Source organism: Saccostrea echinata, unplaced genomic scaffold, assembly GCF_033153115.1.
Source record: "Saccostrea echinata isolate AGI-Se365-2 ecotype Australia unplaced genomic scaffold, CSIRO_AGI_Sech_v1 ptg000023l, whole genome shotgun sequence".
In the NCBI taxonomy this organism is placed as follows: Eukaryota; Metazoa; Mollusca; class Bivalvia; order Ostreida; family Ostreidae; genus Saccostrea; species Saccostrea echinata.
In genome coordinates this window covers 10,861,630-10,877,905 of record NW_026889772.1, presented here as the reverse complement: position 1 = coordinate 10,877,905, position 16,276 = coordinate 10,861,630, and the positions used below count along the sequence as shown (strand labels likewise).

General features: G+C 34.3%; 1 protein-coding gene across 1 annotated transcript; it reads left to right on the top strand.

Annotated features, from left to right (window-relative positions):
* The first annotated feature begins 629 nt into the window (after positions 1-629).
* LOC133191190 (uncharacterized) lies at positions 630-6,357 on the top strand. Its single transcript, XM_061326917.1, has 9 exons — positions 630-945; positions 1,070-1,186; positions 1,306-1,616; positions 1,799-1,906; positions 2,194-2,350; positions 2,441-2,618; positions 2,760-4,324; positions 4,494-5,740; positions 5,868-6,357. Exons 1-8 carry the CDS (start codon positions 687-689, stop codon positions 5,189-5,191), a joined length of 3,393 nt encoding a protein of 1,130 aa, XP_061182901.1. The 5' UTR covers positions 630-686; the 3' UTR covers positions 5,192-5,740; positions 5,868-6,357.
* The last annotated feature ends 9,919 nt before the right edge of the window (positions 6,358-16,276 follow it).

Sequence of the window (16,276 nt, the reverse complement as noted above, 5' to 3'; positions counted from 1 at the left end):
TCTGTCTGCAACATTTGACTTACTGGATAATAAATGTCCTCTAGTAAATATAACCTTTCAAAAGTTCATTTGCAGCGAAAAATTAAAGAGGTATGAATGTTTTAGAAATGGGCTTTCTTTGGGGACAACGAAGGAGAAAAACAACTTTCCACATATAATTCGGTGAAAGCCGATGCTAATGATACCATATCTGTAAGTATCGTTTTTCAAGTTGCTATTATAATTGAGTGGGGGTTTTCGATTTATATTAATACATGTCATGTTTATTTTCCATCTAAGATATCAACCTGTGTCCATTTGCCAGTTTACCCCCCATGGAAATCTTTACCTCTGTTAAAGGATTTTGTGAATCTGGACTTTCGTCTCTGCAATGTTCACGAGTATGGATAAATCAGCACCCAAACGAGTTTCCCAAATCTGTTGTTTACGATCTAAATTTGGAAACTTTACCAATAGAAAATCTTCATGATTATAAATACACTTCTACCATTGGATCGAATATGATAAAAACACTTCATGTACATGAAATGGACTTTACAAACAAAAGGCGGGTACAGTTAGGAGGATTTACTATCGGGACTGGACAAAATTATGTACAATGGACTGTAATGATCGAAAAAAAGGTTCCTACTGATTGTCTGACAGATGTTTCTTGTATTTATCATGAAACCACCTTAGGGGGATTCATGCAGTTTCCCACATACTTAGGTCTACGAACGGGGGAAATTTATTACTTGTGCGTGAATGTAACCAAAGATTGTAGCGACGGATTTGTGATAGATAATGTTCCACCATCATCGGGAAATGTAAAAGTCCACAATCATTATAATGGTTACATTAACTCGAATTCTACTATCACTGTACTATGGCATGATTTTGCTGATGGATCACATTTTAAAGAATTTCTTTATCCATCTACTATTGATAGATACGATATAGCAATAGGTAAAGCTTATATGTTCATTACTAGACACAATAAAGCTGGTATGATATTTTTCCGTTAGATAATATAAATCTTGCATATAGTAAGGCCTTAATGAAGTTCAACATATTTCTGTTTTCTTTTGAGGTACCCATCTTGACAGTCAAGATATTTTGTCCTTTACGCATTGTGGTTTATCGGAATCATCGGTTCTAACAAACGTCTCCCTTACAAATGGAATGACCTATTATTTTTTTATCAGAGGTATGAAGATGCGTCTTTGATTACATTAAATTTGTAAATTTATTCAGCAGCTATATTTTTTAAAAATGCATATATGCGTTCAAATAAACTAGCAAATTTTTATTCTTATGATACTACAGCCTTTGATCATGCTGGAAACAACATAACATCATCGTCCGATCGATATATCTTTGATTCTACCCCTCCAACGACAGGAATGATAACCGTGGGGAGTTACATCAAAAGCTTAACGATGGTCAATCCCGGTAGTCTGATTGTTCATTGGTCAGGTATTGAAGATAGGGAAAGTGGAATCGACAAATATGAGATTGGAATAAGGACTTTTAACGAGCAGGTTTCAGCATATTTTTCCGTGAACAAAAACACATTTCCTGACCTTAGGGACTATTTTTCATTCATTGATGGTCATCAATATCGTGTAAATCTAAAGGTACTTAAGACTAAAAACATTCTTAAAATCTTTTCTTAACTTTGAAATTCCGTACTGACAATCAATAAATTTAAGCGTTTATTTTTGTATTGGGTTTTTTTTTCTCGCTCAATATTTATAACATCAGTAGATCTTATTTTTCCTTGAATTTAAAGGAGATATTACTTGTGATGTTTATTTAGGCATGGAACAATGCTGGATTGTACTCTACAATGTCATCAGCTCCGTTTATTTTTGATGCCTCGCCGCCTTTGGTTGGCGTAGTTCGTGATGGTCCTTTAGAAAATGGGGTAATTGTATGATCCATATATATATAAAATAGTTTCCTTATTAAAGAAAGACAATTCTTCTACATTACAAAATGTACCTTTTTGAGGTAATAATCCATCTGGGATTTGTAAAATTAAAAAAAAATGTCTCTATTTTACCCAATTACATGTACGTTACTGAACATTTCAGTTTCAGTTATCACAATATATCGTTAGATTTGTGAGAGGACTATTCATTACAACAAGCAGAGAAGATGCAATAATTTCATCATGTTTGTCAATTAATTTGAATATTTATATATCTTCAGGTTGATTTGATGTTCAGTAATAATGTCTCAAGCCTACCCTTTCATTGGACAAATTTTCATGACCCCCACTCCATGATTTCAAACTACCGTGTTGGCCTAGGGACTGCCCCTAAGAAGACTAACATACTACCAGTGACTGACGTTGGTTTACGAAAAGGTAAGCTAAAATCATCCGTAGAATATCTTTCAATAATGATTTTTTATTTTTGAGACAAACTGGTTGTAATATTTTTCCCTTTCGATCTAGAATGGACCTGGTTTAAAAGTTTTAGAAGAGGCGTGAAATATTTTGCAACCGTTGAATCATGTAATAAAGCTGGTCTCTGCAGTGTTGCATCTTCTAATGGCATTATCCTTGATGATTCACCTCCGATACCTGGAAGGGTTTTAATAGGGGGAAACAACGATAGATATGTACCTGACAAGTATGGTGCTATATGTTTAACATAGAGATTTCCATTGATTAAAAAAGTGGTGTTAATTACTAAACCGATTTCTAATCTGCTTTAAACGATGAAAAAAGGACTGATTTCTTAAAAGTGTTATTATTTTTTTTTTATTTTCAGCAAAACATTACGCGTGTCATTGGTAGATTTTATCGACGCAGAATCAGGAATTTTACAATACTTTGTGTGTTTAGGTTCAAAAAAGTTTCTCTGTGATGTGAAACCTTGGAAAAATTGTAGGAATGAAACTTCAATTTTACTCTTCAATTTAAACATGCCACTAAATCAGAGCATATATGCGGTAGTAAAAGCAGAGAATAAAGCCGGGTTGGCGTCATCTGCATCTTCTGATGAATTCTTTGTTGATGTAACACCACCTATTGTTTTATTTCCACCGAACGTCATAAAATCAAATTCTCTTGTTGAACTGTATGATTCATCTTTATTAAGAATCCAGTGGAAATTCAAAGATAATGAGAGTCCTTTATCTAAAGGCTTAATTTCCCTTCAAACAAATCACAACAGTAAGACATATCTTGATGACATTGTTTTTTACGGAGATGAAACGAGGACAATTCCCCTAGATACTTCAAAATGGTTAAGCTCGGGAGACAAATATAAAATAGTTGTGACGTCATGCAATGCAGCAAGGCTATGTACTTCGAGTGAGAGCGATGAGATCATCATTGATTCCACACCACCATTCGTTGGTCATATTTTAGATAATGCTGTATGGTCCAATAATGATTTAAATGTAATGCTTAAGTGGAAAGATTTCGTGGATCCAGAGACGCAGGTTGTGGCATATTATTTACATCTTAGCGAAACACTCTATGGACGTGAAATCAGTGGACACACCATTAAAGTAGCTCATGATGGTGATGTCCATGAAGAACAAAAAGTTACCTTAAATATCTCTCGAAAATTGGTGCAAAACGAGAAAATTATGCTAAGTCTGTCTGCCCAGAACAATGTTGGTCTCAACAGCACAGCAAGACATGTAACGTTTTTAGTTCTTCCTACAAACAATAATATGTCTCACGGTAGACTGCTGCTCGAAAAACATTCCTGTGATTCACTGTCTTGTACAAATGATTGTACATGTTCAGCTATTGGCAAAAAATGCTCAAACAATATTGCAGGAATGCAATGCAAAGAATTGAATTTTACCATGAAACCTTTTCCCAACGTTATTTCAGATGGTTTACAGTTACAACATGCATACACTCTATCAACGCGTTGCCTTTCTGCCCACTGGAACTCAACAAACGACATGATTGTAAGGTACGAATGGAGTGTTGGCGTAAAAGGGTTCCCAATCGGATATGGAGTCTTTAATCTTCACAAGGAAAATCCCTGGAAAGACATTGGCCTCGAAACTCAGTTTGTCTATTGTTTGCCTCCTGGAAAGCAGTTTAAGCATATGCATTCATATGTTATATTTTTGAGGTCATGGATTACGGACACTGACTATGTTATGTCTGAATCAAAACCTGTTACCATCGATACCTCTCCCCCAAAGATAAATCGGGGTAAAGCTGTATTGGACTCGCTTGATAACTGCGCCACACATTCTCATTCGGGGAAAACATTTCATAATTTAACGACTTGCTGGGACGGAGTGTTTTCTGATCAACAGAGTGGAATAAAGAACTATAATGTATTTGTAGGAACAGTGCCAGGAGGTAATTAAATACATCTTTAATTGTGAAATTTAGTTTGTTTTTTTTTTTAAATTGATAATCTATTCATATTTCATTAAACATAGCAGACGCAAGTGTTACTGTTTTCATCATTGTAATCTTTGTAATTTTTAAATTCTCGGGATTAAATATTTACCTTATTATTTTATAGGGCATGATGTTTCGGGCATACTCAATATTGGATTAAAATTGAATTTCACTTGGCATTTTTCAAACTTGCACCCAGGAGTCAAGTATTTTTCGACCGTTCAAGCAGTTAACAATGTTGGTCTTCAAACAACATTGTTCTCGTCTGGCATTCTTATTGATGATACTTCTCCATCGGTCGGTATTGTGTATAATACGGCTTTCTTCCAAAATATTCCTCGGCAAACGGTTTTGACTTCATTAACAGCATCTTGGCAAGGCTTTGCAGATCACGAGTCTTTCATAAGTAGCTATCTTGTTGCTTTGGTAGATTCTGATGGTAATATTATTAAACATTTTGAGAATGTTGGAATCCGGAATAAACACACCTTTTCAAACCTCACTTTAAATTTCAAGAAACTATACATCTTTCTTGTAAAAGCACAAAATTCTGTTGGTCTAAAGAGTAATGCAGCTCGATCTCATCAAATATCATTCGACGTATCAAAACCAAAAGGAATGAAATGCCAACTTTACAGTCAAATAATATACAATTCAACAATTTCCTCTTTTACCAAAGAAAACTTACTATCAGGAAAACTTAATGTAACAAAGGGCCAATACAGATTTAAGGTTCATATACATGCGCATCACAAATTTCGGCATGACTCAATACACGTTTTATTGAAGACACTAACCATGAAATTCCAACGGATGGTTTAGAAAATGAATTCCATTATCTATCTTCAACTCAAAAAACAGTCAATGTATTTGTAGATATCACAACACTAAAAATGTTGAACGATGATTTTAAGATTCGTCTAACTGGGCAAAAATGTTTGAGACTAGAAGAAGCAAATGACAATGCTATTGCTGTTCGCCAAATATCTCCAAGTCACGTGTTAATATCTGTCTTTATTGTGGACGAAGAAAGTGATATAACATCTGTGGATGTATTAGTTGGAACCATTAGAAATGCCCAGCAGATAGCACGCTTTTCCATGAATACTGGAATATTTGTGCGAGCAATCCACATCTTGCAACAACAAGCGACACCAATAATTGTTTCCGTTTACGCCAAAAATGGTGCTGGTTTACAAGAAAACTTTCATGCATTGCCTATTGCATTAGATCATACGGCACCCATGTTAGTTGTTAAAGACGTTTTTGTTTCATATGAAACAGAGAATACTAAAGTAAAAGCCATTTTTACAATCAGATGGAATGTTGAAGAGGAGGAAAGTGACATACGGGAATGCTCTTGCGCTTTGGGTAAGTTATCTTTCTTTTTTCTACGACTAAACTTAATCTTTAAAAGTTGGGAATTGTTTGGGTGTCTCTATTTTAAATTCTAATGAAAATGTCCTTATCTCAGCTAGTTAAAATATTTTGTTTCCAGGTAACATTATGGGTTCAGACACAATTATATCATGGTTCAAATCAGAAAATAGAACAGAATGCAGATCACCTAGTATGAGACTTCCACATGGCACAAAAGTATTTGCTTCCGTAAAATGCGAGAATACGATTGGACTAATTTCCGAGGTCAACAATAAAAATTTTACTATTGTGGCAAACAAAGCACCAATCGCTACTCAGTCAGAGGTGAATTTTGCTGTTAACAGCTTTAGGATGAAGTCACAGGAGCATGTCCAACATTCCACCAGTTCACTTCAATTTAATTGGTTGAGCTTTCATGATATTACAGGGTTGATTAATTATAACTTCTGCATAAAATCTGATGAAAATATAGTGTTGAACTCTGCTAATATTGGAAAGCATAATTATGTTTCAATGGATGATCTTGATCTTCAGTATAACAGTACCTATATAGCTGACGTTTACGCAGTCAATTCTGATGGAGAAAAGAGTGACTCAATAAATGGAAGTACAAAGTACTTTATATTGCTCCAATCCAAACGGGTAAGATCATTGTCGTTGTTATAAAAGAATATATATAGAGAAGTCCACTTTTTAACAAAAAACGGAATTTTTATTTAACCATTTTCTCCACTTGAATTAAAGGAAATACATGCAATATTTCCATGGATGACGGAAAGCTGAATGTCACGTGGAACGGAGTATTCCAATTGGACCCCAGGATAGACTTTACTTATACAGTGTTTATTGGGTCTAAAGTTGGTTATGCAGATATTGTGAGGAATATGAAAACAAAAGATGACTCGGTAATCGTTCATACAGACATGGACATACGAGATGTATTTATTGTCATTACAGCTGAGTATGCCACGCGTTTTCAGTCGACTTACAGAGAGCACAAGCAGGTCCTGTAGCGTTTTGTTTCATTTAAGAAGAGAAAGGACAAGCACATCAATTCATAATTTATTGTCACAGTTTTCAAAAAAGAAATTCATATGTATGAATTGTAGCAATATGAAATAATATTGAAGCATGAATTATTTGTAATATAATTCATGATGATATTGGTTGTTTCAAAATGTATCCTTGTACTGTTATAAATACAAAAGTTTAAACGAAAATTATTTTTAAAAATGATTGTACATTATCCTTTTTTGTAAAACTGATATTGAAGGAAAGACATATATCTAAAATTTCTATAGACAAGGGAAAGATGAATATTACGTGGAACTTAGACTTCCAATTGGACTCCAGGATAGATTATACTCATAAGTGTTCTTCCGGTCAATAGTCAGTTTTGAAGATATTTTGATAAATATAAAAATAAGAGGCATGGACATACAGATTGTGTTTATTGTCATTACCGCTAAATGTGCGTTTTCAGTCGACTTATAGATAACGCCCGCAGGTCCTTTAGACAGTTTTATTGTGCAGGTTCAAATCCCACTCCGGGGAGGTGAAGCCGGTCCGTACATTAACCTTGTCGTAATAAGTGCTGCCACAAAAAGGATCCCTCACTGCTCAAAGGTCATAAGTGCCTAGTACAGGTCTAAATTTGCAGCTCTCCGCTGACAAGTGGTCACATTTTAATGTGAGTGAAAAAAGAGTGAAAAATTCTCAAAGGGACGTTAAAAAGAAAAATGAAAAAGTGAAGATAACGATCAATGATCGATTTCAAAAATCTTTAGATCCGTGGTAGGAAGGTCGTGGGTTCGAAATCAAGTCGCGACTGAACTAGGTCAGCTGAAGAATCGCTGAGGAATCCGTAAGGCCGCAGTTGAGTAGTTTTACTCTCCCACTTCCTATTGAACGTTCAACTTGATTTGACCTATACTTAACTAATACATTATCAATAAACGTAAACACTTTTTAAAACTTTCCTAGCATAATTCAATTAATACATGTTATAGCCTTACATTCTGTTTTGTACAAATCCCCCAAATAAATAGAAGTCATTACTTTTTTTCTCATCAGGCACAACCCATTTACCATTCCAAATGAAATATATGGAGATAACGAACAGTATTCAAGCTCAAAAGTCCATTAAACATTACAAATTATGGAGCAGAGCAAACACAGGCCTCTAAAACATCAGAGGTGGGATCAGGTGCCATAGAGGAGTGAGTATCCCCTACTGACCGGTTACACCCGTCGTGTGCTCCTTGTCTTGATCGGGAAATAATGTAAAAAATCCGTCGACAATTCAGTGTGTAAATAATGGCCTAATAATTAGTATGAAAAACGTCAGTCAGCATTTGACTTAATGATAAATTATATTTGCTGACAAGGTCATTGTATCGACCATAGAACTTACTACTTTAAATTTGTTTGTCAATAACTTATCTCGTTTTAGAAATTGTTCATACGTAGAACATGCTCTTGCGTATCGAATCAACTGAGAGATATACACCCCGTATGCAGGTGATGAAGGTATATTGCTGCATAATTAAGGAAAGTTAACGATTAAAAAGTTAAAGTCATCATGTTTATCCTAAAACTTTATGTTAGATTACTATTAACGTCTTTTTCTAGTAAAATATTTAAAAACGAAACAAGTGTCAGACTCTGTGGTATCTTTTATTTCAAGCTCACTGGGATATATCATGTTGACATATGAATGGAAATAACTATTGTCAATTGATAATACGTCGTCGATATATCTAAATGTCGAGTTGAAGGCCACAGCAAAAGATTTCTTTTTCTCATGTATGAGCTTTAGAATAAATTCTGTCAACAATACGAAACGTAAACAGGCAAAACACATACCTCTGTTTGATCAGGTACCTATTAGGAATAAGTACTCCGTCTTCGAAACCTGCCGTGAGCCATCTGTATAGAGCAGTTACAGGAAGTAATCCGTAATCAAAATAAGTATAAAAATCAATAGCCTAAAAACTGGCTATGGCACGTGTCATTTTATAACCTACGATGATTTACACGTATTGCAAACAAAGATTATTACTAGTATAATAACTACAACAGAATGGCTAAATGCTGACTTTTAACGATATTGCGTAAACACTGTAAAATCAACTTAATTCATAGTACCATGTCGTGCTGAAAAATTGATCGTTTTCGGATCTTGTGGTTTTTGCATACCGATCGAATTAAACCACTTAAAATAGAATATTTATTCATCCAATTTGGGTCCACCGTGGAGCATAAAGATGCACACCACCGTGGAGCTTAAAGTTGCACAATGTCCGAAATCATAGTAATAAATAACCAAAAAAGAAAGATAGAAAGAAAGAACAACACAAAACAAAGTTGTCAGCCACAATGGTCAAAATTCCTGATGTTTCTGCAGCAGGAGGAGCCTATCATTCAAAATGCAGAACTAAAATGGTTTCCTGTTTCCCAACACCTATCCTATGGGTTACAATAAGTCTTTCTCCGGTTTTTGCTACACTTCAAACACAATGTACTTACATATTGGCAAACTTCACCAAAGTTTAAGGCAGTGTTAACCAACTTAGAGACCTGATGATTTACCTACATTTAAGTGGCAAAGCTGCTTATGCATAAAATACCACTCCAGTGTTGTTTACCACCTGTGCAAATGTGCAGCCAGGCAATAACCATAAGAGGCCTATGAGCCACAACTTGGTCATGCTGTTCTGCAGAAGAATATCTTAAAAGATTTTTTCCCATTCTATATTCCCATGAAAATTGTACCCTATATTCATATTTTGGCCCAACCAAAGGGGTTCTCAATTAAACCAAACTTGAATCCAAACAACATACTGATCCTTCAATATTAATGTGACCAACATGGCCTTGCCGTTCTGGAGATTTCTCAAACGATTTTTTTCCAATGCATATGCAATCTGTCAAATTTGGTCCCTGATTATGTAAAAGGAGGTCAAACTTCCAGATCAAGGTCATAGGGTAAAAAATTGTACTTAGTATGAAAGTTCTCACAGGTAGTGCTGGTGATGCAGATGCCAAGTATGAATCATTCAAAAGTTTTCACTATTAATGTTTAAATTTTTGAAAAGTAGGTAAACTTCAAGGTCACTGGGTCAAAAATCATAGTAAATTTGGAAAGGCCTTGTCACAGGTAATGTACATGCGAAATATGAAAGCCTTATACTTTCTAATTCAAAAGTTATGACCAAAATTTTTTTGGTTTTTTGTGACTGACAGACAATAAATAAAATCTCGTGTCCCCCTGCTTTCGCGAAAGAGGAGATAAATAATCATTAATACTGAGCTAATACAGGGTTGGGGGATACGGTACCAGATGCAGGAGTTAGGACCCTCCTCATTGATCCATTACAACCCGACCGTAAGCAGAGTAATCATAATCCCTAGCGATAAGATCTGGAGGGCTTACGATCAAGTATACCATTAAAACATTACATTGAAACGTCCTTTTATAATGAAAAGAACGTCGAAGTTTGAATTCAGTAATTTAAATTTGCAACTACAACGTGCACTCAAATAAATTACAGATTTCAAAATACTAATCTAAATATTTGGAACCCTGCCAACTATTTGTTTCCGACTAATTATATATATATTTACTTCCTTTTAAAGAAATATGTAACCTATTTCAAGCTAAATTCATCAAATTATAAAATTTATTCAAACAGGTATAAACACAAATACCAACAATAATTTGATAACCTGCTTACAATGGTCTTGAAGGGAGGAAATACCTATCAATTTAATCAAAGCATGAAGCATATATATTCCATTTCTCTTAACAACAATTGAATCAAATAGATAGAATTACTCTCTCTCTCTCTCTCTCTCTCTCTCTCTCTCTCTCTCTCTCTCTCTCTCTCTCTCTCTCTCTCTTTATGTTGGTGTGTGGGTGTGGGTGTGTGTCTTCCTTATCAACACAGTCATAACATCCCAGGTTTCAAAAGAAAAAAATATTTTTTTGGGAACATATGCTTGGTGTAATAAAACAATATAGTTTTCTCTCTCTCTCTTTTACACTATATTCTTTCAAGCAATGTTGTATGCAGACCATTTTTGCTTATGTCAGTTTTATGAGAAACAATATAATGACAAAATGGCATGGATACTAAAGGTGATTGGATAAACGTATTTGTGTACATTTTTTATTTCTTCGTACGTACAGATCTGACAACTATGGAACACATCTTTATGGCATATTGTTCAAATGTTTCTTCAAATTTGTAAAAGTGTTTTCATTTAAATGAAAAGAAAGGTTCCAGCCCATAAAGCTTGGAGATGGATATTTTTCAAAATACGATAAAAACAGTGGTTCCTTTGGATATATTTACTTCTGAGATTTGTACATGAGGTCCATTGTGTCGACAAACTATATATATATATAGTTGATTAAATAAATGTTTTAATACAGGCATCGCGAATTTAAAGGGAAGTCGCCCTTTCTTCACACCACTAGCTTTTTCTAATTAGACCCATCTCAACATGCAATTACGTGAATTCTCGTCCAGCGATTTAAATACTTTTTTTTTTACTTTACAGGCGGATTTTAAATCACAAATATAAATACGTACTACTTTCCTCTTGCATTTCATTACTTTTTGCTGTTGGTAAAAATGAAGCTTAATTTTCTTTCCCTTCTGTTAATTTTACAGTTTAAAATTGTTGGATGTTGCGATATTCTATGTGAATGGAGTGCTTGGACTCAGCGAGGGGCTTGCGAAAACAAGAGAATTTTGCAGGAGAGGACATTGTGTTGTCCATCAAAAGAACAGAAAAACTGCCACGAAGCTTGCCGGAGGAATGTCAAAGATTCGCTTCGATATGTTCAATGTGGCTTAAGTAAGGAAAAAATACTTTACAAGGAAGAAGATTAAAGATATTAATTATGAAAATGAAAGTAGCTTTAAAAATAACAATAACCTTAAATTAAAATAAACTTTAGTCGAAAAACAGTACAATTCTCTTATTTTTATTTTAAATGCAGCTTTGTACCTTGAAATGAAACAATACAAAAAATATTTTCTGAATCAAGGTTATATTGGAGAACTTCATTGTTATTTCCATGCTTTTTTCGCGCTTTTCCCATTTTCTTGACAGTTAAAACATCATTATTGTCTTTGTTGATGTGTAATACCTCAAAAAGTAAAAAAATAAAATACGAGTATTTGGCAGAACTTTTTGGGATACCATTTAAAATGCAATACCCCTGTAATTCCACGACTTATTTCTTGAAAACGAAAGTGGTGGAAAACCTGTCATCGAATTAAGTGGGGAAGCCAGTCGCCTTGACATGTCTGAGCTTGCACTCCATAGCTAGAGTATCTGTCATATGTATCTGGGTGTACCAGGCTTTTTCTTTTAATTGGGATTCAAGGTCAAAAGAAGGGCGTTTTAGCGGAATTGCTAAAGCGGAAATTTTAAGTACGTTTTAGCGGAAGAAATATGAAAATAAGTTTATTTATTTAAAAATTCAACGGAAATATTGGCGGATTGTGATTTTTACTCCTTTTAAAGCTATATATGGCGTATCTGGGCTAAAAAATAAAAATACGAGATTGAGTGTAGATAAACATGATAAATGTTATTTCCGTTCAAATTAAAACTGTATCTGTTATTTAAATGCGGAGTCGGTAAATAAATTGGTTATTGTTTTAAATTTTATTATCTTTGAAACGTGATTGATATAAATTGTGTAATTTACAGAAAAGTCCTATCTCTATATAAAGTAATAAAACAAATAGAAGGATCTTTTTGATTTTGGTTAGTCTGAACTTATAAAAAAAATACGCCATATATGACTTTAAACAATTAATGTAAATTAACAAACAAGAGAAACATTTACCAATAAATTACTAACCTCCCAAATTTAACTGAATTTTAATGATAATGGTAAAACAAATTCATCTGAATAAAACTAACCAATTTTTACAGGTAATATCACTTGTAATTAAGGGGAAAATATCATTTGTGACGGGTTTCAATAAAGAATTGATGGAATACATAATCCCAGAGATGTTTTGTGAAAAAACTGCGAAGCTTGTATTCGAACTGATATTTTTTTCCCAGAACGTTTTTTATGCATAACAAAACATGAATCATGAACTAAAATCCTTCTTCCACCTCCTCGTCTATGAGCAGGGAGCAAAACACTTGATCTGGCTAATGGAAAAATATAAATCTATGTTTACTTAACTCTGCCGCAAAATGTCCACATACCTTTTAATTCCGCTGAAAAATGTTCTATGTACAGGTATCTACCGCTAAAATGTCCACAAATTTTTAGCTTAAACTTTTAGTTTTTCCCGCTAAAACGTCCTGTGAATCGGCTAAATGTCCAACACCGGGATCCAAAACTATTCAGTAGATTTCATTGGATTTGTAAGATTACGAAAGTTTGATTGATTGATTGATTGATTGTATGTTGTTTAACGTCCCCCTCGAGAATTTTTCACTCATATGGAGACGCCACCACTTGCCGGTGGAGAGCTGCAAATGTTGTCCTATACTCGGCACTTACGGCCATTGAGCAGTGAGGGATCTTTTTCGTGCCAGCACCTACTGCGACACGGGACCTCGGTTTACACGGTCTCATCCGAAGGACCGGTCTCCACGTCCCACAGTTGGATTCGAACCCGCGACGTAAGGATCAACTCCTTACTTCGCGACTCTAGAGCAGACGCTCTAACCACTGCGGGCGACACGGAAGTTTGAAGATTGAGGCCTTTTGTAACCTTCTTGTAGGGTTTACAATCTATATATATATATATATATATATATATATATATATATATACATATATATTTAAAAGTTACATATAATTCTTCCGATAATCTTTTGTATACATATATTGTTTTCATTTGAATACATTTTTCAATGTAGGTACTCCTGCGATTGAAAAATATGAACTGGAATCCTCATCGGCAATGACATTCTTTAATTTTATTTATCGTCGACGACAAAATAGAGAAGTTTTTTCTGAAGAATTTGAGAAAGTTGCTCTTTTGTGAAGATTGGCGAAGTTTATCCAAGTTCATATGAGGAGAGAAATATTTTCCTGTCGCAAAATAGAGGGTACGTTACATATGAAACAAAATCGGCCCATTCCCCAAATCTGATGAAGATATAGAAGAAATATGTCTTAATATTTCCCTATTATAAATCAGTTAATTTTTTTAATTTCAGACCATTTTCCAAACAGAATTCTTTAAAAATATCAAGTTTTATTAAGAAATTAGTCTACAACATCATGACGACAAGATAAATTTTCCTTTACTCTGATATATTTCCTTTTCAATGTGATCTTTTCTAAATTAAAACTATTTCATCAATGATGCAAATGGAACAAATTTGATAGGAAGAATTCGTGTTCTGCCTCCCCTTTTTCCTTATACTCACGATAATTTGAATTAAAATAGGTTAAAGTTGATAAAGTACCAGAAAATTTTATTTTTTGAATAAAATAAAAAATGCATCGTTTAGTTTTATTATCGTTATTATTAATATATTATCATTATTTTAAAAAGAAAAAAAAACAATGAAATACATAGTATAACAAAAGAATAGGAAACTCTGTTTCCCTTCAGATACAGTGTATGTATCTGAAAAACCATTTCCAACAGCCATCGACCCCCCCAGTTTTTTCTTCGAACATGTTCATTTTGAAGGCAGTACCCCCCCCCCCTTTTTTTTTCTTCGAACATGTTCATGCTGAAGGCACTACTAGGTATGACACACACACCCTTTAACACTCGCACATCATTCTGTCTTCTAATATTTGTAAGCACAAGCCTGATTTTATGGTTGTATGTATCTAATATATTTTTGTGAGGCGTGTTCCTACCTACAGGTGGTACAGATCTGTGTTTTATTTTTTTTAATGTGGAAATGTCCGTGAATTTTAATATGATATACAGTACTCCACGACAGAAAATAATGAAACATCGATAAATCTGTACTCTCTTTACTATCAATTAATAATAAAGGGATGGTCATTTGATTTTGAAGGGGGTAATTTTGTCGAGTCAGATTATTTACTTTTATGACCTTAAAGAACAGATTATGTAGATGTATTTCGAAGATAATCACAGACAGTCTTTAATTTTTTTTTTTTTCTTGAAAAAGCTGGCAACTGAATGACAAGCCAAACAAAATTAAATATTTTTTTTAAAATTGGCAGTGGGGGGGGGTAGAGAGAGAGAGAGAGAGATGTAGAATAAGCAATTGAGTTAAGACTTGTTTATAAATTCCGATATATATAGCTTTTCATTTTTCCATTAAATGATCATGATATGTGTTAGTGTGTATATAAATTTGGTATATTTTAATTACAAGAAATCCTACTTCCCATTTTTCAATGAAATGGTTTGCTTTAAACCAAGCAAAAAAAAATGAAAATTTTACCAAATGGTTTAGACATCGGGATCGAGATGCCTCCCGTACCTCGATACGGATACGTCAGTGAGAACAACGAACGTTTATTTAATCTCGTTGACATAAACCAAAAATCAATAATGATTTTTCAAAATATTTATTTTATTCATCTTATTTTGAATAAATTATGTGAGGCTAAAAACGTTCAGAGAGAGATTTACCTCGAACACTATGCTTTATGGGTTATTTGAAATTTCACCGACTTACACATTTTACTTCGTCGTAGTATAATGTCAATTTTTTTATCAAGTGCATGAGTGCCTTACACAGAACCGAGGAACTTGACTGTTAAGAACTTAAAGATAAAACACTCATGCTAACATTGAGCTACAGTTAGGACATCGACTGTAACCTACCGTCACGGTAGTTCAGTCGGTACAGCTTTCGCTCTGTGATCGGAAGCTCGTGTGTTCGAATCACGGCCGCGACTGACCTAAGTCGATAAAAAAATAGGTAGCAACTGTTCCTTAGCCAAGTTCTGAAGTGAAAGTTGCGAGTCCTTCGGATGAGACATTAAAAACCGAGGCCCCGTTTCACGGTAGGCGTTGGCACGATAAAGAACCCTCACTGCTCAATGGCCCTGAGTGCCGAGTAAAGGTCAAAATTTGAAGCCCTTCACTGGTATATGGTAACGTCTCTATATGAATGAAAAATTCCTGAACGGGACGTAAAATAACATACAATTATTTCATCAATCACTCAATCGATTGTAACCAGCTTAAATACACATTGTCGTTAAGGTATCGATATAAACGTCATGAAAACTCGCAACATTCTTTGAAAGTATAGTATATAACGGTTTGATTTAGTGAGATTTTTGAAGTTGGGCCAACGTTAGAAAAGCTTGCTTGGATACAAAGTGCTAGCTATAAAATTGACATGATAAATTGACCAAAGGGCGACCCAACGTTGTTCATCCAACGCCAACCAGTGGCAAAACCTACAACCATTAAGCATCGTTGGTCTAAAGAAGTCATGCTATATGATAGTGTATTTTAAGCTCTTCTTAAACGCTCGTTAAAACAGTTATTCCTATTTTATCGAAAGTGAAAATATTTTTAGAACCCGTTT